Here is a 26,530-nt window from a genome sequence, read left to right as displayed (position 1 = left end):
CAAGTGTGAGCTTGGACACAGTTCAAATTCATGAAGAATGGAACCGGAACAGGGAACTCTTGATCTGAAGAGCTAAGAGTCAGAGTTCATAGAAGAAGGAGATTCCTGGAACTTGGACTAGATGAGGACTCCTGGACATGGACGAAGAAGAGGTGTACTCTTGAAGACGAAGACGAGACGAGACTCTTGGAGAGGATGGAGAGAGACACTCTTGAGTACGAAGAAAGACAAGATGAGACTCTTGGGGACGGTGAAGAGGAACACTCTTGGGTACGAAGAAGAGACAAGGCTCTTGGAGTAGAGAAGAGACAAGACTCTTGAAGTTAGGGAGTGCTATCCCTCAAGGTGCCCTACACAGCCCAAGGACTGGTTGCGGACCACCTTGTCTGCTGCATGGCCTACACCACCCGGAGGCTGGTCGCAGACCACGTTAGGAACGGGAGGAGCACCAGACGGAGAGGAGTCGGACAGCACTCAACAAAGTCCAACGGAGGGATTCCAATCTATCAAGCGTAGACTGATTGGAGAGTCCAGGGAATGCCAAGATCTGCTGACGTGTTCTCCAGGATAAAGAGGTGTAGTGAAGAGAGAGGTACGCAGAGGGCAGTACCTCAGAGAAGCCATCTTGACATCAGGAAACCTGGACATCTGAAGAATGGGCCTCTGCTTAGGGTAGGACATCTGAAGAATGGGCCTCTGCTTAGGGTAGGATCTGGAAGTCTTTGATAGAAGAAGATGGATGAACATCTGGATGGAGGACGTCGAAACACCAGGACATCTGGAACTCAGAACAGGTGGACCTCTGGACGTCAGGACATCAAGACATCGGAGCATCAGGGACATCTAAGAATAGACGAGGGATCCCAAGGCTTGTGGAAGGAAAGCCTGAGACTGGAACATACCACGAGGAAGGTTGACGACAGGGAAGACATGGACGTTGGACGAAGACATCATGAAGAGAGATGACTTGAAGACGAAGTCTTCTGGACAGGAGCTTAAAGATAGCCACGTTGGAACAGTGGAACTCCGAGGATGGAAGCTGGAGATGATGGAACTCAGAAGATGTACTCTGTGGAGGATGTTACTCCATCCGAAGACACTGAAGGAATGGAGCAGTGCCCTTTTTATAGAACAGGAGCAGGAAGAGCCCTGAAGGAGTCTTCTGGGAGGGTTGAAGATGAACTTCCTGCTTTGTCCCTTTAAATAGAGAGAAGAGCCGCATGGCCAGCCCCTAGAGGGAGCCCTGGAGAACAGGGGGTGGAGCCAAGGCCTGCAGCAGCATCGGAGATGAAAGAGAAGGCAGGAGGCGGCTCCTGCCGCTGAACAGGAGCAGCGCTGGGGCTGGACCGGCCCCGAGGAAGAGGAGACGGCGTTGGCGGCTCCCTGCCATGAAGAGGAGTCGGCGGCAGCACTCAGGCTGCAGTGAAGGGGAATCCCAGCGAGGAGATTCCCCCGAAGCGGAGGAGCTCCGGTGGTGACACAGGCTGTGAAGAGAAGAGATTCCCGGCGGGGGGGGGGGGGGGATTCCCCCGAAGATGGACGGAGGCGCGGCTCCAGCCGCACAGAAGGGCCTGCAGCACAGCAGCAGGCCACGAAGAGAGGAGGCAGCGCAACTCGGTGACAGACCAGGACGCAGAAGAGAAGGTAAGGCCCTGTCCGCGGAGCAGCCGTGGGCAGGGGCGCAACCCTGGGGCTGGGATTTGGTGCCATAAGCCTTTAGTTTGCACCAACCAAGGGATTATTCCTCTACTTTATATGCACTCTCAACTTAGCCCAGTAATCATAAGACCTATATCCAATCACTAGGTGTCCCCGTTGCATGATGATTCCCTCCCCAAGCAATTATGGCATCCCCATGCCCAGCCAGCCAGGGGAGCAAAAGAACCTGACTAAAATTAAGCCTTGCTCCGCATGGCAGTGTGCAACACTCTACTGAACCACCAGGCCAGCCTGGCCCAGCCTCTGATTTTAATGATATATCGGGATAGAAGGTAAGGTTTGTCTTTTTGCGGATGACACTAAGATCTGCAACAGAGTGGACACGCCGAAAGGAGTAGAGAGAATGAGATGGGATTTAAGGAAGCTGGAAGAATGGTCAAAGATATGGCAGCTGAGATTCAATGCCAAGAAGTGCAGAGTCATGCATATGGGGTGTGGAAATCCGAAAGAACTGTATTCAATGGGGGGAGAAGGTCTGATATGTATGGAGCAGGAGAGAGACCTTGGGGCAATAGTCTCTAAGGATCTGAAGTCTGCGAAACAATGTGACAAGGCGATAGCTAAAGCCAGAAGAATGCTGGGCTGCATAGAGAGAGGAATATCAAGTAAGAAAAGGGAAGTGATTATCCCCTTATACAGGTCCTTGGTGAGGCCTCACCTGGAGTACTGTGTTCAGTTCTGGAGACCGTATCTCCGAAGTCACATAGACAGGATGGAGGCGGTCCAGAGTAGGGCAACCAAAAAGGTGGAGGGTCTTCATCGAATGACTTATGAGGAGAGATTGAAGAATCTAAATATGTACACCCTGGAGGAAAGGAGGAGCAGGGGTGATATGATTCAAACTTTCAGATACTTGAAAGGTTTTAATGATCCAAAGACAACAACAACCCTTTCCGTTGCAAAAAAATCAGCAGAACCAGGGGTCACGATTTAAAACTCCAGGGAGGAAGACTCAGAACCAATGTCAGGAAGTATTTCTTCACGGAGAGGGTGGTAGATGCCTGGAACGCCCTTCCGGAGGAAGTGGTGAAGACCAAAACTGTGAAAGATTTCAAAGGGGCGTGGGATAAACACTGTGGATCCATAAAGTCTAGAGGATGTGAATGAAGAGAAGAGGCATGGGGGTGGCTTGCTTGCGGGAATGACAGCTACTACCTGGAGATTAATATCCTTATTCAATAAACATACACATGGTTAATGCGACTCCAACATTGCTCTATGCTTCAATGGCAAGAGGAAATGTGGAAAAAATAATTTGCATCCACAAAAAAGCAGGGGAGTAGCTTGCTCGTTACGGCAGTTACTACCCCAAACCAAATAAGCCTGATACTTCACTTTCAATGTATATCCAGCATAGCTCTCTGCTTCAATGGCAGGGAGAATGAAAAAAAGATGATTTATATTCAGACAACAACCACCAAGGAATGAATTACATAGTCTGGGTAAACAAATAGGCATGGGTGTAGCTTGCTTGTTACGGCGGTTACTACCCCGAATCAATTAAGCCTGATACTTCACTTGGAATACATATCCAGCGCAGCTCACTGCTTCAACAGCAGGGGGAATGAAGAAAAGATGATTTATATTCAGACAACCAACAAGGACTGAATTGCACAGGCAGGGTAAACAAGCATGGGAGTAGCTTGCTTATTACGGCGGTTACTACCGCAAACCAATTAGCTAGATACTTCACTTAGATGCAGCTCCAGCACTGCTGTCTGCATCGATGGTGGGGGTGGAAGGGAATTGGAACCAAAAAGTTACTTATAAGGGCCAAGAGTAACAGATAAGTATGAAAACAAATAGGTGTGAAAGCTTGCTGGGCAGACTGGATGGGCCATTTGGTCTTCTTCTGCCGTCACTTATGTTTCTATATAGCAAATCTTGTGATTCTTATTTACTACCTAGAAACATTATGAAAGATCGAATTGTAAAATTTCCTTCATGAAATATAGTTGAGATTTTTCTTGTTAGACTAAGCATAGGTTACAACAAGTACTGGAAGTAATGGGAAATCTTTTGGAAACAAGTAAAAGTATTTGTGTTTTCTCAGTGGCTGACTGAGGTAAAAACTCTATCAGCTGCTGGCTCATACCAACATCTCTTCATAACAAGGTCGTGTGTGATTAGGATCCAGTTACAGACTTTGAATGGTTACAAGCAGTACTATGATATTCTGCAGCTGATGCCCCTACTTTGTCATCAAAACATCTGATGCACTTCTGATGGAAAAGAACTGGGAACAGGGAAGAAAGTTTTGGTTTGAGTTCTGTAAGCTCAAAATACAACCAGATCACATGTTATAGACACATGAAAGCTCTACATGTTTCATTGAAACTGTCCCCAGAGGTATAACAAATTGTTCTAACCTAAAGATTAAACTTCCAAGTTCCAAGGCAGCGACAGGAGTGGATGTCACAGTATTTTTCCATGAATCACATTGTGCCTTGTCGCTAACATGTAGCTTTGCCTTCTAATTTGAGGGATAAAAAAATTGGTTGCATTTCTTTCAGCCATGATTGTCATTACTCCAGTAATCAAAAGTATAGATGGTAGTATGCAGATTCTGTGGTTCAGAAAGCCCTGAGGCCAAAACAAGTTTGTTTTTCTCCTGTGACAACGGCAGCTGGCAACTGTCATGTTATAAAGCTTTATAGTTATTAAATACTGTGTGCTACTTTGCAGCTCCACCAAAAAAAAAGATTTATATTAAGAATTGTAAAAGATAAAAAGGAAGAATCACAAGGAAGAAATTAGTTAAAAATTCAAAAGATTAAAATAGTTTTGTGATTTTGGAGAAAAGGAAAGAATCAATCTGCATTATTCCTGCAGCTGTTTATGAATAATTTTTTTAAAGATATTGCTATAATTATCATGGTAAACAGGGGTAAATAACTTCGGTCCTGGAGTGCCACAAATAGGTCTGGGTTTCAATAAATATACATGAGGTAAATTTGCATGCATTGCATGTCCTGAAAACCCAATCAGTTCGTGTCACTCCAGGACCGCAGTTGCCTACCCTGAATTAAAGAAAGAAATTACAATTGCTCTCCACACATCCTTAAATCCACTACACAACAACTTAATACACGCGCATCTAAATTGTCTTCCCCCGAAAAAGGTATTTTATAAAATAGATAATGGTAGTTTTTTGCTATAGCACTTTTAAAAGTCTCATTTGGTTACTCATACTGCAGTAATGCTTAGTTACGGGTATTTGTAGAAAATGAAAACAATGCTGGGGAGTAGACTTGAGTACGACCAAGAAATCTCACAAGATTAGGATAACATTTTGAATATCCCATTTTAAGTGAAATGCATGCAATTATTTTTTTCTTTTGACGTTGGTTCTTCCCAGCGGACATGGAAGGAGGTCACATTTACACCTGTATTATGACTAATTTAGGAAAGACGAAGCCTCTGGACATATATTTATAGCTGCCCTGAGGGAAGGAAGTGAACAGGTGCAAAGCAGTGGGCGTGGTCCAGGAGAGTGGAAACTGCAGTGGGTAAGGTTTGCGCCGCTATAGGAGCTCCGTAATGATTACAGCATAGAAGCGCGGCCAATCCGAGCCCTTCCGGCGGGTGGGCGGGCCTTCAGGTAACATAAATTAAAAGCGCCGGCACTGCTTTAGTCCACTTTGTCAATGAAATTGGGAGGGGGGAAAAGAAAAAAAAAGGGAAGATCCATGGTTTAAAGACTCTTTGCAATACCCATAACCAAAGAATAAGCCCTTGTGCGAAAAGCTCCAGTCTGTGCTGCGAGGAGTCCGGGAGAAAATGAAGTACATCATTGGGATCGGCGGGTGAGTTTCGTTCGGGGAAGGCGGGGATGTTATTCGTAGCCCTTTTAATTCATTCGTTGGAGCATTACGCCGGGGAGACGCTATCGGGGCGAGAAGAGGCACGGCCGGAGCCCCTGGTAGTGCTTTTCAGATCAAGCTATTTAGCCATTTAATAACAATTAAACGATATAAGGCGATACCTCACCTTATTTTTAATTTGTTTCTTTTATTTCCTTGCATTCAAGCAGGCGACCTTTACCCGTTTAAAAACCCCTCGAGAAGGGTCCGCGGAATAGCGGCTTAAGGAAGTAAGAAACGTCAAAAGAGGCTCCTTTTCAACGCCGCCTTTGTGCGTGGAGAGGCGGAATCTTATTTGTTGGTCCCACGCTCTTAAAACTTTTTAGTGGCGAACCCGGTCTATCCTATGTGAGCTGCTACCGGCCGAGTGCGCATCTGTGCGCCAGCCGAACCGCGTTCAGGGGTGGGGCCAAAAGGGCGTGTGTGCGCGTGCGTCTTTTATGGGGCGGGGTTGAGCAGAAACTGTGCCGGTGATCTCGGGCTTGGCAGCGGCGGCTGTATGACGTGGGCTGGCGCGCACTCGTTCGCAGTATATCGGAGTTGCATACCTGTGACTGGCGTTCTCCGTGGACAGCAGCACAAAGCAGCCCCCCCATTACGGGTGACGATACCAACGGCAGACAAACGCGCTTTCCTAGCTCCTAAGATTCTGGATAAAAATCTCAGGCGCATGCATGGTAGCATGGAACGGCCCTTGCAATCCTGTGTTCTTCAGTCTGTTTAAAGCTAATACTAAAACAATATATCAACCATTGGGAGGCGGGTGGGAATGTGTGGCTGTCTTGTGCTGCTGTCCGCGGAGAACTCCAGTGAGAATATGTAACTTCTGACTTCTCCGTGGATGCGCCAAAACAGCCTCGCATTATGGGACTGAAAAGCTCGGTCATAAAATATTTTATGAAGGGTTGACATTTAATTTGTCGCAACATGTAGTATTGTTGCATCTATATTGTTCCTGTTATCACGATGAGGGGATATATAGAAATGAGAGAAGTATTGAATGACGACCAAGTGGCTGCTTTACAAACCTGGGAAGGATCGACTCCATTCAAATCTGCCATCACAACATATGCACAGTTACTCGAAGCTAAGGAAACAGCTTGTTTCTGATAACAACAAAATGTAATGCATCTTATCTACTTAGACAGTCTGTTTCGTAACTGGTTTTTCTATAATCACTGAAGTGAGAGAAACAAATAGCTGAGTTGTTTTTCTTATGCATTGTGTCCTTTGAAGATAATGTATTAAAGATCTTTTATAATCTAAAATATGTAGAGTTTGCCCTTTTCTTCTTGTGAGGTGGTGGATAAAAGTTAAAAGATCAATTGCTTGATTCAAATGGAAATCGGAGACCACTTTCGGCAAGAACTGAGGATCAATTTGTAGGCTAATTCTGTCAGGAAACGTTTCAGTGAATGGTGGGTACGTTACAAGTGCTCGTAGGTCACTTATTCTTCTCACTGTGATCGTTATTAAGACCGAAGACTTCCATGTTCAGTGGGTTCAAATGGGGGTTTATTTAATGATTTTTGTATAGCGGCATTCATGTAAAAACATATCGCGTCAGTTTACATCATACAGCAAATGTTAACACATTTGCATTTTAAAATAAATTAAAACCTAAAACATTTCCATTTCTTGATAAAACTATTGATAAATTCCATTGTGGTACTGGTTTCCTAATAGGTTTTAATTTTATATAGACCTTTTCATAAATTTTGAAATATCTGGATGTAGTGCTACAGATTTCTCTTTTGAAAAACATATGATATGTAACTTTGCTACATGAATTGCAGTATATAAAAATGTTAAATAAATAAATAGCACTTAAGTGGTTTTTAATGGCGTTTGTCTTTAAACCAGCATTAGAAAGATGTCATGTCCTATCTCTTACATGTACTACATCGGCTGTGACTGGATCAACTCGCAATTTTTGACACCAGGAAGAGAAACATTTCCACTCTAGAGCATAAGCTTTCCAAATACTCTATTTTTGTGTAGCCTGTATTATATTTGTAATTTCTGCAGGATAATTTAAAACTTGATTCTCCATGTCATGAGATTGAGAGGCTAAATTGCGATGCAACAAAGTTCCCTGTTGAGCAAGTTAATGGCAACATTATGATATTCTTTTTTGCTGCAGCTTGCGGTGATGAGAACAATATCTGTCGGTGCCATGCTGGAGCAATCAGAATTATGTTGGCTTTGTCCTGTATTTTGGGAATTACTCTAGAGATTAGAGGAATTGGTGGAAAAGCATAGAGATTTTTCCAGTCCATTAGAGAAGCATCCCTTGTTATCTCTTTTCTTGTGTAAATTCTTGAATAGAATGTCTCTAATTGGTTGTTTTTGAGGTGATGCAAAGAGATCTATAGTCTGCCCCCAATGGACTTGCTCGTTGATCTCCCATTCGTGTTGACTGAGACTGTATTACATTCTTTGCCTGGAACATATTCTGCGGATAGTATTTTGTTCCGGATTAATGTGTTCCATAAATTGATTGCTTCTACACACATCTGTAAGGAACCTGTTTCCCCTCTTGTTTGTCCACATAATACATTGCTACTTGGTTGTCTGTTGACCTGCACAGATTCACCTTGAAGCAGGTGAAGAAACACTTTTTTTTATCACTTTGTGAATTGCCATTAATTCCAACAGATTTATGTGCAGTCTTTTCTGAGTCCATCGACTTTGTGCAGAGATTCTTTATATGTGCTCCCCAACTGTTCAGAGGCATCTGTCACTAAAACTTCCATTGCTGGAATCGGCTTGAAAGGTTTCCCTATATTCAGGTTTTTTGTTTTTAACCAAATTAAATCTCTTTAGCTTGATTGATTGCAAATAAGAGATGAGAGGTTTTGTGTAGCCTGATTCCACTGTGAACATAATGTCCATTGAGCTATTCTGAGATGGGAGTCTCTCATTCGGAGCTGTGTGAATCGCTGCTGACATGAGTCCTAGCATTTTCATAAAATGTTTTGCTGAAACTTGTTGGTTCTGAACCAGAAAGCTTACTGATGCTTGTAATTAATTTATTCTGGATCGCAGTAAGAATGCTTTCTGAGAAATGGTGTCCAGTTTTGCTCCTATAAAGTCTATCTTTTGACAAGGAATCAATGATTTTTTTCCCACTTTATTACCCAACCAAGAGATTGTAAGAGTTATTGCCTTTGATAGATCTACAATAGCAAGTCCATCAAACAGTGGTGCTATCAACCAGTCATCTAGATTTGGAAGGACAGTAATCTCTTGTTTTCTTAAATAGGCCACTACTGCTACCAAGAACGTTGTAAAAACCCTTGAGGCATACAGTCCAGTCTGAAGGGAAGTACTTTGAACTGATAGGTCTTGTTCTGGAAACGAAAGTGCAGGAATTTAAATCTATGGAAGTTAGCCAGTCTTTTTTTTTTTTTTATAAAAAGAATTGTTCCTAAGGAATTCATCTTTAATTTCTCCTTGAGTATAAATTTGTTTAGATGCCTTAAATCAAAGATCGGACTCATTTCTTCTGTTTTCTTCGGAACCAGGACTAAAAACTTAAATGTTCTGCTGAATCACTTTTTTCTGAAGTTCTTTTATTTCCACTTGTAGATGCTGGAAATGCTGATCTGAGAGCAGTTCGTGGGGGGTTATTTTTGTAATGGAACAGTGTGAAATCTTAGAAAAGAACCTGAGAATCTTGTGATTTTTTTTCTTCATTCATTGAAAGTTATTCTCCCCCCCCCCCCCCCCCCAACCAGAATTTGAGAAAAAATTGTCAGATTGTGAAACCTTCCCGAAATTCTGGGAAGATCTGTATGTTCTTTCTTCTTCCTCTCACGGAAATCGAATTGAGATTGCTGCGATGTAGTTTGTGGGTAAGAACATTGCCTAAAAACTGGAATTAGTCCTGTTGTAGAAACCAGAACTGTTGTGTGTCCGGTTGCGTGGGTGCCGTGACCGGGCCTGCTCACCTAGCACTGCCCTCCACTAGCTCTGGTCTTGCTGCTGCTGCCAGCTCCCAGCGTCCCCGACCCTCACTGCGGCCTTCTCTGGCTTCCTCCACGCTGCAGGCCTCACAGTGCAGCTCCTGTTGGGGCTCCGCATCTTCGGCCGCCTCTGCTCCGCCCCTCGGCACGCGCGGCCGACGTCCTCAATTTTAAAGGGCAAGCACGGGAAAACAGATTCAGACGCAGAATGATGACACACATAAAGCCTTATAAATAGCAGGGCCCTGTCCCTAGGACCTCGCTTTGGCAATCTGGTCGACACCGTGGTGTACTAGTTTGCCTACTCCCGTGTTCCAGCGTCTGTGTGTTCCTGCCTGTGTCCTACTCAGGTAGTACCTTCTCAGACTGATCTCTTACTGACCCCAGCCTGCCTGACCACTCTCTTCGTCTGCTGACTGGAACTGACTGTTGCAACCTTCTCTGCCCGATGGCTTCACTCAAGTCTACCTTTCTTTTTCGGCGACTCTGCCTGCCGACCTCTCCGGCATCCCTGGACCGGCTTGGGCACTGCCTCCTGCCATGCTCCTCAGGTACCTTAGGGCACATGCGCAGCGTGGCCCTCATTGTTGTTTCCTCGGTGCGAGCCTCAGGGGCGTCCCCCTGTGATATCACGCTGCCCGGATATTTAAGCCTGCTATTTATTGCTAGCCGTTGAGTTAGCAAGAGGATTTCCTATGGATAGGATTTGCTCTCCATACCCAGCTACTCTGCCTCCAACTTCTGTTTCACTCTTTGCTGTTAACGAGGTACCCACTCCTCGGAGGCCTCTCTGCTTCTTTCAGGTCGCTATCAGGACCCAGTACTTGCTCCTTGAGGGCCCCATGTTCCCTGACTCGCTGCCTGTGTCCATCTCCTCTTCTACTTGGAAGAATTCGCTACAGACACCATCTGTGAGTACAACTATCATCCACTCCTCAGAGCTGTTTCCCTGGAACCAGGTACTCGCTCCTCGAGGGCCTGCCTCCGTTCCAGCCCTGTGCCATCTCCTACTTGGAACTGCTGTGCGAGTACTTGCCATGAGTCTCTGCTCCCAGGGATATGGTACTCTCCTAGAGGGTCAGCTCTCCCTATCTCTGGGCTTCTCCATACTGGGGACTCTGTGAATGTCTTATTGTACTCATTCTCTCATTTCTTTTCACTGCAGCACTGCTACCACTACCTCTGCTGGCTTCACAAACTGTCTAAATAAAGATATAATCTGTTTTTTTTGTGTCCAGAGCTGAGCCTGATGTGTGGCCCTCCCCCCCCCCCCCCCCCCCCCCCCCCATGGGCATGGTCAGCTGCCACAGTGTCCAAGGGTCCCCCCAAACCCTACAAAACATAACACTGACCCCTGCCTGACTACTCTCTTCATCTGCTGCCTGGAACTGACCCTTGTTTGCCTTGACTATTCTCAGACTGACCTTGGTATTGACCCCTGCTTTGGCTGACCACTTCTGGATGGATACTCTGGCTTTGACCCTTGCACTTCACTCGGACACACTCTTCTGGCCTAATGTGGCATTCACCCAACTAGGCCTGCAGGCGCTGCCTGTCTCACCCGGAGAACCTTCCTGGACTGTTACCTCCCTGAGGTCTCCAGAGCTTCCAGTTCGGGCCTGATCCATCCTCTCCGCTACCTCTCCAGGAGACCATCCGAGGCCCACCTAAGTCCAGGCGGTCTGGGTACCCAAGGGCTCAACCTGCAGAAACCCCGGACTGTTATCGGCAAAGCTCCAGCTAGCCTCTGTCTCCTCGTGTGGTCCACCTCCTGGTGGCAGACGCTCTCTGGGTCCGACCAGAGGGCCGTACCAATCCTGCACCAGGCCAAGGGTCCACCTCCAGTGCAACAATAACTTCTTCCTCTGAAATTAAAAAACCTTTTCAGTTGAAAAAATCAAAAGATTTTTGTAAAGACTGTAACACTACAATTCTTTCATTTTCAGTATAGCCTCTTGCATTTTTTGACCGAATAAATTTTCACCTGTGCATGGCACATCAGCAATTTTATCAAGTGTTCTTTTATTTGAAGATTTTAACCATGCAATGCATCTAGCTGCTATAGAAGCAGCTGATGTCCTGGCTGTGGAATCAGATATCATACGCCGCTCTTGTTAAATGACTAGTTGCTTCCTCCAACAATGTGATGAAGCTTATGTTTATCTTTAAGTAAATGCTGAAAATCGTTCTTTATAGCTTGCATGATATTAAAAATATATTGAACCATTTGAAGCTGGTGAGCAGATATCCTTTCTGTTAACATGGAGGACTGAAAAACTTTCTTTCCTATATTGTCAAGAAGTCTCATGTCCTTTACAGGAGGGACAGTTTGATAAGCTTTGGATTTTTTATGCTTTTTTTAACACAGACTCCACCACAGAATCATGAATGGAGATTTTAAATGCACTACACTATTTTGTATACGCAGTCTGGTACTGAATGTGGAATTGCCCATAATTTATCATGCACATCTTCCAACATTTTATGGATAGGCACAGGTTTTCCTTTTGTGTTTGGTTGAATACATTTAAGAGTGCCTGGCAGTTCTTGCAACTGCTCTTCAAGTTGAGTAGGAAAAGGTACTTTGAGCACCATTTTGTCGTCAAAAGTTGGATAAGATATCTGGAGGAGAAACGGCTTTTTCAGACGGTGATGAATCATGTGGAATACCAGTCTATCATGCCTGGTCCGTATCCTGTCTGATATAGAAGCATCCATATCTTCATCAGGCAGATGCTGCATAATATCCCTACTCTTAAGTGGATTTAAAAGATCAATATCTTTAAACAGAAATCTTAAGAACTTATGCCATTATTCTTGAATAAATTGTTTAGCAAAGGTAAATTTTCCTCTGAAAAAATATTACCAGCTTCATCGGGTGTTTGGAGTAGGTGAAGAGTCTTTTAAGACTGTGCTTAGTCATACATAGTAACTACAGGTATTTGTGATGAAATAATCTTCAGGCATATTCTTAGAATCAGAGCAAGATCTATCCGAAAAATCTTCCAAATCATTAAAATCCTGAACAGATCCTTCTTGGGTTCTTGAAGGAATTCTTCACTGTCAGAAACATCTATCCTTGACTTTTGTGCATGTTTTCTAATTCGCTGGCCAGATAAATCTTCTTTGTCTGTCATTTGTTTACACAGTGAAACTTGATTATCAACATTCTTTGAAATATCTTGAGAAGAGCTTGGAAAATAACATAGCTCTTGGCTATGTGAGGCAATTCTATGCGGCTGCTGTTACCTACTGGATAAAGATCTTCTACCTTATAACACGGAGAAACTGAAACACTTCTTTGACACCGTGTTTTGAAATGGTGTGGAAAAACTGCCGTAGACTCTCGGTACCATGCACCTTCATGGCACGGTGATATTGTAATTTTGTTCTCGGCGGTGCACACTTTATCAGCACAGCAATGCGGTGTTTTTCTCTCTGCACCATGATTCCTGCTGGCACGGCAAGTACTCAACTCGTTGCCTATATTGTGCGGTGATGCTGCAATTGGCTTCATAGCAAACCAGTACAGCACGGAGACAGACTTACACTTTCTTCTGAGATTCGCGCCTTGAAATAGAATCATTCCTTTGCCTTTGCAAAATCATTAAATTTTGGCGAAGGAACATGTGTGCCATTTGAGCAACTTTCCCTGTCCACAATTTTTATTCAATTTATGTAGCTTTAAAGAAACAGTATTAACAGCAAAAATGCAGTGGACATTGATGTTAGTAGATATGTCTATACATTCACCTTCCTCAATAGAAAAATCACTGAAACTGTGGCAAATCCGAATTTTTATTGGTTCTTTTCAACTTTGGAGATTCATTAGACTCCATACCTTTCCTTTTAACTGACAGATTTATTTTCATCCAGCTCCATCTGGAACTTATATCTATATTTTAAAGCCCTAGGAGACATTCTCCCACATGAGCCACAATTTGGGTCATGATCTGAACCCAAACATCTAATGCATACTGCATGCAAATACAGCACTCATGTGCTTCAGACAACTCTGACATAGTTTGAATGGAGCCTTACCTTTCGAATGCATTTCTTTCTCTTTTTAAATAAAATGTGCTAGTTTCTCTCTTTTTAAATTTATTTTCAACACAAATAACAGAATTGAGTTTCGTTACATCCACTGACGAGCAGAAAACATTGACTGAAGAATACAGGCTTGCAAAGGTCATTCCATGGTATTACACATCCTCCTGAGATTTTTATCTAGAATCTTAGGAGCTAGGACAGTGTTTTGTCCAGTCAGTGATGTCACCCATAATGTGGGGCTGTTTTGGGGCTCCACAGAGAATCCAGTAGTCTCATGTTAGTGGCTGTTCTCCGTGAACAAACATGTACAAATAGCAGGTGACGTAATCAATGGTGTTGATGCAAAAAAAGAAGAAAAAATTGCTCGCTCCTAGCCTGAAAGTTCTGGAAAGCTTTCTGAGCATGTGCGTTTCTTCCCTTCTACCGCTATGGTGCAAGCTTAGCTCTACGTTTTCTCATTCACTGAGGCGTGCAAGTTGCTTTTCCATTTTCTCACACCATTGACCTGATTTTTCAGGGGCTTTTCATCACTTACAGAATATGCTCACTGTAAATCTCCTCAGTTCTATTCCCCTCATTTTCGTTTTTTGAGCCAAAAGAAGAATCGGAGAAATCTATCACATCAGGTATGGCTCTATTCAAATAGTGTAAGGTGTTTGCAAATAAAATGACAAGTCAGAATTTACATTGTTATATTTGGCTCCTTCTCTCAACCCAACAAACTGGGTCATTCATCAAAATGAGTTATGACATTAATATAAAAACAGTACTACTTGGTGTGAATGCAAATTTTGTAAGGGGTGGGATTTAGGCAAACGAGGGGCAATATCACACTATGCAAAAGCATAACGCATGCTATCAGTTTTAACGCTGAAAATTATTCCTTTTTTCTTGGTGTTAAGCTGTGTGATATACCCAAAATAGCAAGATATAAATACTTGACTACTATGAGGGCCTTGTAGATAGTTTGTCACTCTGAGCGCAAGATGCGAAAATACGAGTTATCATGAATGGGATATGTTTACCTCACCACACGATACTACAATGCAAAGCTGTATGTTATGTGGTGCGGTAATATCCCTAAACATGCCTCTTTTATCTTTGGTATTATTAATACGTTACTAACGCATTTTGATTAATCTAGGGGTTAATGTGGCCCATGTGACGCCTCTCAGGGCATTGAAATACCAGCATATGAAACTAAAACATGGAATCGGCATATTAGTCGGATAGTCTTCAAAGAAAGATGTACCAGAATAGCTAAGCAGTGAGAATTCTAATGAAGGGGAAGATTTACTTCATAGAAAACAATTTCAAATGGAAAGTTGAGACATGAAGAAACTACAGGTCATAAACTGAGAGAAACATACCAAGCTGAAAAGAACACTGGCGCACAGGTGCATTTTGCACCAAGAAGAGTGGAATCGTCCTGTGCTGACATTTAAGAAAGGAACATTGGCACAGGAAAAATGAGTAGTCGTTGGCATGAGAAACAATGCTGACATTGGTGCGAGGACTGGCACAGACATTGATATGAGAGAACTTTGGCAAATCTCACACCAGAGCTGAGAAGCAATAAATTACCAAAACTTCCATTAGGATGTTCTAGAAAGAAGATGCAGACAAAGTCAACAGATGTATCACCACCAATAGATATCAGAGAGCCAATTTACCCCAGGGAATGCTTTCCCAAGCATGTCTCACCTACTAAGTCTTTAATACGGTCTATATGGGAAAATTTTGTGTAAAAATGATGCAACCCTTCTCTTCAGAACAGAGAAAAGAATGTCTACCCATTATTACCAAATAAAGAATCAAGATCATGCATATCAGTGGGAAGTGACTATCTAGAATCCCTGATTGAGGAATCAATAAAATCTGAAGATTGTCTGATGCTCTGGTGGAACATCTCTATCTTCAAAGTGCTACTCCATCAGACATGCCTTACTCAGCATTTCTACAGAAAATATATCATTTAAGTTGGAAGACATAGAAGCTTTATCTGAAGACTTTGCAGTGGTCTTAAAATTTTCAGCCTGCCAATTAAATAAAGGCTTTCTATTCATAAAGCTTTGCAGGATCTTTAGTTGAAGATATGGAAAACCCCCCATTAACAGGTCTACCAGAAGCCAGAAATAGAGTGCAACCATACCTAAGTCATGAGAAGAGGCAGTTACTACATGACGCCATAGTGATTGCTTTTCTTAATGCTGATTCAGCCACCAAAAGAGCAAAGACTGGTTGCTGTGGCAAAGAAACAGTATCTGTCTGCAATGCTTCAAGCACAAAGAGCAGCCCATCAACTTCAAATGGTACATTACTTATTTAATACAATACAGAAGTTGAAAGAACATACAGAAAGTTTACATCTTTAAGAACAAAAGATATTTGTATATCTGATAAAAGCTGAAGAATATGCAAAACATGTGAAATCCAGTGCATGACATCTGATACTTCCTCAGACAGCAGCAGTAGTATCTATTGCTACAAGGAGACTAGCTTGATTAAAAGCATTGGGCCTTTGGAAACATGTTTGAAAGAATTGCAGATGCACCATGTTTAGAGGACAACTTGTTTGGGCAGAAAGTAAGAAACAGTAGATGTGATAAAGGATCGATGTATAGCAATACAGACATTGGCATCGGTATTGGCAGGACAATAGATTTTCAAATTGGTATAGATCAAAAGAAGATCCTTTCATTTATTTAAATTCTTTTAATATACCGATGCTCAAGACGAGGTCTTATCGTACCGGTTTACAATGAAACTAGGGGAAACCAATTAACTATATAGAAGATAAAGTTACATTAAACAGGGAGCATAAACATGGGCTTTGGAAGAAAGGAAAGATTTCAAACTAATACAACTGGAGAGTACTGAAAATAGTCAGCGAAAAACAATTAAGTAGCGAGGCACATAAAGGTTAACATAATGTTGCTGAATTCGGCTGGAGATTTATCGCAGGCAGTTATTAGCATAGCATTTTAGCCACTCTTCTTCAGTGCACTTATACCTATCCAATTTCAGTCTTCAAACAAATTTGGTAAAAATCCATTTAAGCATGATAGTATACCATCAACAGATTCATGATTGATAACTATTTCTTAAAGATTATTTCATCTCTGATCCCCCTTAAAGAAACAAACACATTTATATGGAATATTAACTTGGTTATAAAACAGCTGGACAGAACCTTTTGTTTGAATCAATCGGAAGGTCAGAATTAAAATGTTTTGATATGGAAGATGGTATCAGCATGCAGAATTAGTGAGTTTCCAGCTTTATCTATTCACCTTATACACAAACATTTCCTACAGAGATCTTAAGACTGCATGCAAAACTTTTTACCAAAAGTAGTTTTATGGTTTCAAATAAACCAGTTGATTCTACCTACTTTTTTCCCCTTGAATTATGTAATATTAAAGGAACAAATACTGTGCAAGTAGATTTCAGGAGAGTTGTATTTTATCTACACAGAACAAAAGAAATAAGCAAGTCTTCACAATTATTTGTTTTGTACAAAAAGGTAACTAGACAAGTTATTGACATGAATCTGTGTACTTCTGGTATTAAAGGGCAGCAATTTCTCTTCCGTTCCATCAAATGTGCAACAAATTAGAGTAAAAGCAACTTCAATTGCACAAATGAATGGAGCATCCATACAAGGAGATCTGTAGAGTGGCCACATGGATTAACTTTCATACTTCTATACTAGAACCAATCTAGCCAATGGGTACTACACAATTTAATAAAATAGGAGCTTCAACTTCTCAAGTGGTTCATGGGCTGCATGACTACATATGGGATTTTTAAAATTCTCTCAGCCCTTAACCACACAAATGGGGTCTCCCAAGCTATTTGTACATGCTTGTCCTCAGAAAAAGTGGAGTTGCTTACTTATAACAGGGTTTCTCTGTGGATAGTAGTACTAATTAGCAATCCCACCCACTTCCCAGAAGTTGAAGTGCAGATGGTGGAAACATGACTTGGGTTTGCCAAAGGCAGTCATGTGGCAACACATGTGTGCTCAGTTTTTTCCAGAACTTTCGGAGCTTGGAGAGAACAAATGCTTTCGGTATTGGCACTGTTGAGGACATCACTCACTTGTTTGGCTAATTTGTATTGTTCAGAGAACCCCCTGTTACAGGTAAGCAACTCTATTTTTAGGGTGGAGGGGATGGGCGGGGGCCTCATACGCCAGCAGTCTGGCACTCCTTGACTGCGTATGGAGGAGGCGTGGCTGAAAAGGTGCATGCTTGCTGCTAGTAGTTAACTGTTCCACATGGTCTGTCATGCCAGTTCCTGCTTGTTGATCCTGGCAGGGATCGTGGTCATCAGTTGACCTGCCCCTATAGTACTACCCTACCTCTTGCCCACCCTCTCTCAAAGTATGTCTGGAGTGACTGCAACACTAAGCAAATCTTATTTTTAATCATTTGTACTACTTTTACACTAATGGACTTTCTACAAATCTTGCTTAAAATTTGTGTAGTGTGACCAATGGTGGGAAAACCACTTTGACCAAAAGGCTTGTCAAAACCTTACCAGCCTGTTGTGTTGTCCATCAAGATAACTTTTACAAGGTAAGCGGACATTCTCATTAACTATCTGAATTGCTAGAATGGGTGCATAGTTTTAGATAAATGTTAAGTATTGCCAGGTGTCTACCAGTTGGTCATAGTACCCTTATGTAAACATGGGAAGTGATTTTGGATTTAGTGTAGATTATCCAAGCACGTTAATTGCTTAGTTTTGTCTTGTTCCTCTTGCTGAACTATTCTGTGATTTGTTTAGAAAAGTTTTGATAATTTTGCTGAAATAGCTTATTGAAATCTACTGGTACGCATTGTGACTCTTTGATCAAATCAATGTAAATATATTGCGTACATTTTTTAGTAGATTGCTTTGATATCTATTACATTATAGTATTAGATACCATTCTAAGCAGTTTTTCATAATTTTTTTTTTCAGTATTTTATTCTGCATTAACATCTGAAACAGTGGGATTGACTTTGAGTAGCCACATACAGGTCAGGTTTTCTGGATATCCCCAATGAATATGTATGAGAAATCTGCATGCAGTATGCTTTCAAATCTCATGCGTGTTCACTAGGGGAGGTCCTGTAAACTTGACCTGTTTGTGGCCTTTCAGAGCTTGGAGTGAATGCCACTGTCTTAAATGAATAGCAGGCACAGGGGTTAGGTAGGGTACTGCTATTTTGATCCTCTTATTCACTATTATACAAAATACGTATATGCCCCTTAACTGTCAGATGACGTGCTATAGGACAGAAGCTGAGTTTAAAACTGGTTCGGTAGTCAAAAGCGTTTTGGTTTTTTTTTGTTGTGAATGCTAGAGTAGAAGTCCTGAGCAACCCCCAGCCAATCAAGCTTACAGGATATGCATGAGGTATTTGCATATGCTGCATCCATTGCATGCAAACTTCTCATGCATATTCATCAGGGATACCCTGAAAACCTGAAGGGGGGGGGGGTGTCCCTCAGGACAGATTCGGGAACCACAGTGGTAGACATGAAACCAAGCACATAATCTATCCAACGTTCCTATACTAGTGTTTCCCAAACCTCTCCTGGGGGCACACCTAATCTGTTTAGTTTTCAGGATACCCTTAATGAATATGCATAAGAGATTCGCATACACTGGGTCTCCATTGCATGTAAATCTATATCATGCATATTCACTGTGGCAGTCCTGACTGGATAGATGTGTCCAGGGTTGGGGAAACACTGCCCTATATGATTGACTTATGAGGGGGGGGGTCCATGCAATAGTTTTATATAACAAGACAGTTAAGTGAACATTTGCATGGAGTGTGTGTTGCAATAGATCATGGTCAAGTTGAGATCGGATCTGCGGATCACCCTGCATTTGCAGCAATGTTTTATTGCTCACTATATTTCAGCCACAAGATCAGATAGAAGTCGGGGAAGACGGCTTTAAACAGTGGGATGGTAAGAATGGTGTTTACTAGAGGAAGCAGTAAAGTATATCCTAAGTACTTCCTTTTAACTCTCTGTATCTCTTTAATGTATATCTTAACATTGAAGCTAACAATTTAATATTAAAGTTAATACACATTTTCCTGTCAGTTTGCCATTTCTTGTTCCTTATTTCCTTTTGCTCTTTAAATAGTGATCACTTCCATTGACATGGAATCCATGGTGAACACTGTCAAAGCCTGGCTTGAAAATCCAGTGAAATTTGCCCGTTCTCATGGTGTGAACATTTCCTCAAGCTCTGGGGAGATGCACATATTAATAGTTGAAGGCTTCCTCCTCTACAATAACAAGTAATTTCTTTTTTTTTTTCCCCAATACCATTGGGAGGCTCTTCTGTTGTACTATCACTCATTTCGGGCCAGTGTTTCATTTCTTTTCAACTTTTTTGGTAGCATAGTCTGAGCTCTGAGAAGGGTACCAGAAGAATTTCAGTTTTTCTGGTTTAACTCCACTGTGAAGCTCTATCATGAAAACATGAGAGAAAAATTCCTTTGAAAGGCTAGTGAGGGATGAGGCAGTAAACACGTAACTATTACTATGACTGAGCAAAACGTCACTCTCCTGAAGACAGGAAACATGCTGACTCCAGCTTTTTCTTCTTGCAATTTAACTTTTATTCACAAACAGCAAATAAGTCGTAGACTGCCTACCTTTGCAGTGTACTTGCACTTCCACCAAGCTAGGTCAGATGTTTACAGGAGCCTCCTGATCCCAGATGGGTTCACAAGCTTATTCCCCTCCCAGCAGGGTCCCACCCGCAGAGCTCTCTCCCTCTATAGGAGGTAAGATGGAGCAGGCTAAATGCCTGGTCCTCAACATGCAAAAAGGGGGAAAATAGGTCACTTCATTGCATACCTCCCCTCCCCCAGCTTGCACCCATTGGTCCAAATGTTTTCCACTCCCTCTGGATCCCACTCAGGAAAGTGCCTCACATTCCTGATCCCCCTTCATCTGCCCTCCATCAGTTAGGCTTGGGATCAGGGTTCTAGGGTCAGGCTCACCTCTGCACATTAGGATTAGTACCATCACCTAGTTGCACCCCCAGTCTTGAGTTCATTGCTGGTTTGAGTTCCAATTCCACCCTCTTCGGACTGGCTGTGGGACTTGTAGTTAGAACTCTTCACTCCTCTGTGCAGTGAGTTGTGCCTCCTCTTCAGCATCACAATCACCACCCTCTGGCAATTCCACCACACCTCTCTCTGACTCTTCGTCAGCGCCACACATTAGATCCTCTGTAGCCCATCTCCATGGCCTCTGCAGCCCTTCCATCTGGCCCCTTGGTAGTGCCTGTCTGAGGTTGTCATGCTGCCTGTCTTTGGCCACTCAGTGCTGCCTCTTGCAGGCCATTTAGTACTGCCCCCTTCTGGACACTCCATGTTGCCTCTCTCTCCTCAGGCCATTCCTTTAAGCTCTTCCATGAGCTCTCTGGTAATAGTCTTTTGCACTGCACTCTGCTGTATCTTCTCTGCATTCCCAGTGGTCTCCTCAGCACTTTGCTGCAACTTGCTCGGCTCTCTGCCAGCATCTCATCTAGCTCATCCACAAACTGTTGGCACTCTTTATCCGGCTGCTCTAGGCATTTACTTCTCTGCCTATCCTGGATTCTTGGGAATGGATTTTCTAGCTCCATCAACCTGGCTGACCTCCAGCCTCAGGTTCTCTCTTCATCTGGCTCTGGAGAGGTGGGAACACCCACCAAACAATAGTATATGGTTGCTCACTTTTCCCAAGCCCTCTGGCTTCTCTTCCTTCACCTGTACTACAGTACTCCACTGGCTTCAGATGAGGATTTCTGTAGTACTACCCAGGCCTCTGGCAGCCACAGTCTCTTTAGGGACTGCACTCTGTTTCTGTACTGCTGCTGCTTTGAGCCACTATTTTCTTCTTTTTTTCTCTGCATAAAAGGAAAAAAAAACCTCCTGCATGTCCAGCACCAACTACACCGAAAGCCCTAATTCCAGATGGAGCTGATCTCCTTAACCTGCTGAAAAATCTTAAACCTGACTTTTTCAGGCCCCACAGACCACTCTCTGTTTAAAGGCAGTTTCAGCATTTTTTTCTTGTGTGCTCTTCTTTGAGCCAGCCAGCTTTTTATGTTCAGTGCTCTACAGTCCTAGCAGCACTTTTTTCTTCTGTCTCAGCCCCCTTCCAAGGCAGGGTTACACAAACGTTTGGTTTTTCTGCTTTGCAAGTGTGTGCTTCCTGAGCCACACAATTTTCAACTGCTTTAGGTCTTGTGCTCACTTCTGAGAGAACTGCTTTGCCACCAAACTTCTTTGGCAGTCACCACAAACTTGCTTTTACTTTTCTGTTCTCCCCTGGAGATTTTTTTTTTTCTTCTGTGCCAAGCTTAGGGGGGAAAAACCCCTGACCTGACACCATATGTGAGGATGACTGAGCAAAACGTCACACTCTGGAGTCAAACATGCTGACTCCAGCTTTTACAATTTTTTTTAAACTGTTTTTATTAAATTTTTTAATGCATACATTAAACTGAACCATGAGAGCTTTTGCAATTTAACTTATTCACATAAACAGCAAATAACAGTAGTAGACTGCCTTCCTTTGAAGTGTACTTACAGTTCCACCAAGCTAGGCCAGATGTTTACAGGAGCTGCCGGGGCCTCCTGATCCCAGCTGGGCTCAGTCTTATTCCCCTCCCAGCAGGGTCCTACCCACAGGGCGCTCTCCCTCTGTAGGTGGACCAGGCTAAATGCTTGGTCCTGCAGATGAAAAGGGGTCACTTCCTCCCAATTTCTAAGTATGGTCTTCTGTAGTGAACAAAGGGTCTTTACTATATAGTAATAAGATTCTTACATTGAAATAAGGTCTATAATGTTAGCAAAAGGAAAGTTTAACTGGCCATCTGAGGTGAAGGAGGAGGACAATTGCCTTTGTTACAGATACTCTTCTATAGCAGAGGAGAGTAGCCTTCAAGTTTTATCCCTGCTGCCAGGGTGGAACATTCTTGGAGATAAGACAACACCACCATTTTTTGTTTTTATTCCAGAACAATGGCTGACCTGTGCACTCATCGGTACTACATGACCATTCCTGCTGATGAATGCAAGAAAAGGAGGGGGTAAGCACACTGCCTTGTTTCATTCTGCACCTCCTCTTTTCTAAAGCAGATGACCATGTAATGGGAGTATAATCACCAAATCATTACACTTAATAAAGGGCACAGCTAGAATGGCCATTATGGTTAGAGACTGGCATTTTTGCAAAACATGAACAGTCACAAGTGCTTATGTGCCTCTATCCACCATCCGACCACTCCAGATCCTCTAGAATGCGGCTGCCAGAATACTCACTGGAACTAAAAAAAAAAAAAAAAACACAATCATTACTCCAACACTTATCACTGCACTGGCTCCCAATAAAATTCAGGATTGAATACAAAATACTATCCTTACTACACAAAATAATATACGAAAAACAAAAAAACTGGCTAAGTACATCCATAAAATTACTCTCCAAACAGAAACCTACACTCAGCAAACAAAGGTCTATTAAAGAGCCCACCTGCTCATTCCAAACAACTTACCTCAACTCGGATGAGAGCTATATCCCTAGGAAGTCCCAAACTTAGAACACAAGATTTAAAAACATTCAAAAAAAATTAAAAAGCCTACCAAAACACCCAATGACTCTCAGATATTACCTCACTCCCACTAGCCCTATGCAAACATACGGAACCAATGCAAACACGTAATACAACATAAACTGAGTCCATTTAATTTAACAGCCAAACCACGTTTATAAAACCTAAACTGGGAAGAGATGATGAATTTGAAAAGAATAAAAGGTCTGAGGGACCTGCCCCTCCCCGATGTCATCTCTCACGGAACTGATCCGTTAAAAGCGCCGCGTGCCGTGCGTCGCACCCCCAAAGGGGTGCAACAAAGGGGCATTCCCCTTTGTGCACCCCTTCATGCATCCCCTAGTTTTAAATATTCCCCTTATCTTTTATCCCTTGTTAACAAATTTCTAGCGGACAAGAGAGAACTCCGGCATGCTTAAGTCAACAAATAGCAGTTATCCCTCCTTTATTATTTTTCTCATACCTAAAGATTAATTTAAGAGTACAGTATTCTCATATGGATATCCTATTCATATAAATGGAATTTCCAATCCACAATCCAAATAGCATATATTTGAATCATGTAACCGAAACTTTATTGGCACATACTAGCTAATTTATAATCCTAATCAGACTTATGTGCCTATCTGTAAACCGTTGTGATGGTATACTACTAAACGACGGTATAGAAAAGTTTTTAAATATAATTTGTTTTACATTTCTGACAAAGGTAATGTATGCTTTTTAGTATAATTTGATTGTTCTATGTAACGCTCACAGGCGAAGTTGTTTTATTGTAAACCGGTGTGATTTGTATTTTATACATATAAAAGGTATATAAAAGTTAAAAATAAATATGTTAATCACAGGATTCTTTTGGAAACTGTTAAACATCGAAACTTTATAAACAGTTGTGATGGTGAAACCAAACAGTATATAAAACTCTATGGATAAATAAATGGAACCTGTTATTGTCCTCCTGCATAGCACTGTTCTAATAGCATCGCTATAATGGAAGCTTTTGAATCTGAATTTTATACTTTTACAGTGGACGCAACTATCCAATACCTGATCCACCTGGTCTCTTTGAAGGACATGTCTGGCCGATGTACCTGAAGCACAGGAAGGAAATGGAGGATAGTGGGGTTGATGTGGGTAAGCTCTGAACTGCATCATATATAATTAGCAACTGGCTGGGTTTGGAGACCACGGTTTAAGCTCAAACATCCCTTTAAAAATTCTAGGTGGCTCATTCAGCCATGTGAATGGTTTTGGGTTTTTTCTTTTTACCAGAGTTATGGGCACTGATTCCTGAACTACTTAGTACTGAGCAGGGCCTCCCAGCATCAGTGCATGCATATCCTACCCCTATGTGGTATTAGACACTGACATCCCTGACCTGGCTCAAACATTCTCCTATAACAGGGACCCCTCTTAAGCTAAGTTAGCTGAAACATGGTGTTCAGCCATGGTGGTAATTGTTTAGCTGGGACAATAAACCAAGCTGATTTTTAAGCACAGCCTCTCTAAGTCCATAAATGGTTTATTGCTGAAATTTGAAACTGCAGGAATATTGGATTTAGAAAATGCTACACATGAAATCTGACAGCATTCTTGCTGCATTCTGCACTAACACATAGCGGTTGTTAGTTTAATACCCCTATGTCCTGGTTTGAAATCTTCATGACAAGCATAAAGCAACTGCAGCCTAGGATCAATTGAACCAGCCTGCTAAGAATCAAAATGTCTTAATGAACAATTTTTATTTCAGTTTACCTGGATGGACTAAAGTCCAAGGATGAACTTTTCAAACAAGTATATGAGGAGATTCAGAACAAACTATTAAATTTTTCTTAGGTAAATATCCTTTCCTATTCTAGTATAGTTGACTCATCCCATAGATAGATAGATACTAAATCTCTTTTTTTTGTTTTCCAGAGTCTGTGGAAAAGGCCAGGCTGTCCATATACAGATTATATGTAAATAGTATCAGAGTTGTATGGGTGTTTAACTATGGCAGGTTTAACTACTGGAATAACGGACATGTCCTTGAGAGAACTTTCTGTATATAATTGAAAAATGAGGATTAATTTATAAAATCTCCTGTCTTGGATTGGTTTAATTTAGTAATTGTACTACAATACTGTCACTTCATGTATGAATTTTATATCCCTTACACACACTGCCTTTTGTAACAAGTTTTTTCGACTGTAACATGTTAACATCTGGAATTGGAGCTGCCTTTGCCATGTTCCCTCCTTACCCAACAAAGGTGAACTTTGACTGTAGCCAGAAATGATTGATCCTACAGCAGGGTGCTGCCTACTGTTCCCATTGTCTAAAAATATACAAAACTATTCCAAGGGAAGTGAAATAAAAGGCTTGAACTATCTAAACTGCTCATGTAAATCACTTTTGCAAAGAGACAAATCCTGTGTGAGTCTTACACTTAAGCAGGACATTTAGGCATTTTTAGAAAAATCTTGGTATGCCCTGAATTTCAGCTGCTTTACAGCAAATGGTGTTCTAAACTAGGAAATCTCAACCAGATTTAATTTACACAAGTTGTACTTCAGGGAAAAACTGCCTTAAGATTAACTGATGTATAGAGGATGACTTATTTAGAAAAGTATGGGATTCTGGTACAAATAAATCCAGTGTTCGGTGGTTAGGTTCCAAGTGTTTTTTAAAACTGGCAGTGGTTTGCCCATTAAAGAAAGATGTACTCAAATCAGATGTGACTTATCATCCTATTTTAAATTTGTGGACTCTCACGAAGACTTTAGAAAAATGGATGAATCTTAGATAACTTATCGGCTGGGCTTTCAGAGACTCTGCTGGACCACTTGCACTGTGAACTGGATTTGGGTCATTCAGTGCTTAGTCCAGTTGGGTATTGCTGCAGCCTTTGACTTTAGTGACTTAGATATTTTGTTATCTTGACTACAGTTTATTGGGATTTCTTCTGTCCTAACATGGTTTGCTTCCTTCTTGTCTGGTAGAAGGCAGCAGTCATGTTGGGGAGCAGGTGTTCTTCCTGCTGCTCTCTTGTGTCTAGTGTGCCTCAAGGGTCTTCCCTCTCCTCTAGTCTTTCTAATGTCTTTGTATCTGATAGGCCATCTTTTTCAGTCTTTGAATGGGATCCATTGTATTTATGCTGACTATCTGCTATTTTGTCCTAGATTCAATGGGGATGGCACATTGCCAGTGCAGCGTTTTTCTGAATGTAAACAAAACAGTAGTACTTTGTCTACTTACCCAAATCGGGCCCCAATCCTTGTCTGATTCCTCTTTGAGGATCATCTGCTTCTAGTTGTTGCAGAGAA

The 26,530-nt window shown here is 42.1% G+C and overlaps 1 protein-coding gene and 1 long non-coding RNA gene across 2 annotated transcripts in view; one reads left to right on the top strand and one right to left on the bottom strand.

Moving 5' to 3' along the window:
• LOC115098025 overlaps positions 1–6,063 on the bottom strand; it is a 42,061-nt gene extending 35,998 nt beyond the window's left edge. The window contains exon 1 of the long non-coding RNA XR_003858392.1: positions 5,710–6,063. This is a non-coding gene — a long non-coding RNA (uncharacterized LOC115098025). The remainder of the gene's footprint in view (positions 1–5,709) is intronic.
• Positions 5,353–25,600, top strand: NMRK2 (nicotinamide riboside kinase 2). Its single transcript, XM_029614302.1, has 8 exons — positions 5,353–5,525; positions 18,093–18,183; positions 19,525–19,573; positions 19,755–19,911; positions 22,632–22,703; positions 24,253–24,359; positions 24,976–25,061; positions 25,143–25,600. Exons 1-7 carry the CDS (start codon positions 5,500–5,502, stop codon positions 25,059–25,061), a joined length of 588 nt encoding a protein of 195 aa, XP_029470162.1. The 5' UTR covers positions 5,353–5,499; the 3' UTR covers positions 25,143–25,600.
• The last annotated feature ends 930 nt before the right edge of the window (positions 25,601–26,530 follow it).

This window comes from Rhinatrema bivittatum, chromosome 8 (assembly GCF_901001135.1).
Source record: "Rhinatrema bivittatum chromosome 8, aRhiBiv1.1, whole genome shotgun sequence".
In the NCBI taxonomy this organism is placed as follows: Eukaryota; Metazoa; Chordata; class Amphibia; order Gymnophiona; family Rhinatrematidae; genus Rhinatrema; species Rhinatrema bivittatum.
Note: the sequence above shows the minus strand (reverse complement) of the source record. Positions and strands in the feature narration are given on the sequence as shown.

Coding starts and splice junctions, on each gene's coding strand:
- NMRK2 (XM_029614302.1), top strand. CDS start 5,500: ATGAAGTACATCATTGGGATCGGCGG. Junction 19,912..22,631: donor TTCCTCCTCTACAATAACAA/GTAATTTCTTTT, acceptor TTTTTATTCCAG/AACAATGGCTGACCTGTGCA. Junction 22,704..24,252: donor GAATGCAAGAAAAGGAGGGG/GTAAGCACACTG, acceptor ATACTTTTACAG/TGGACGCAACTATCCAATAC.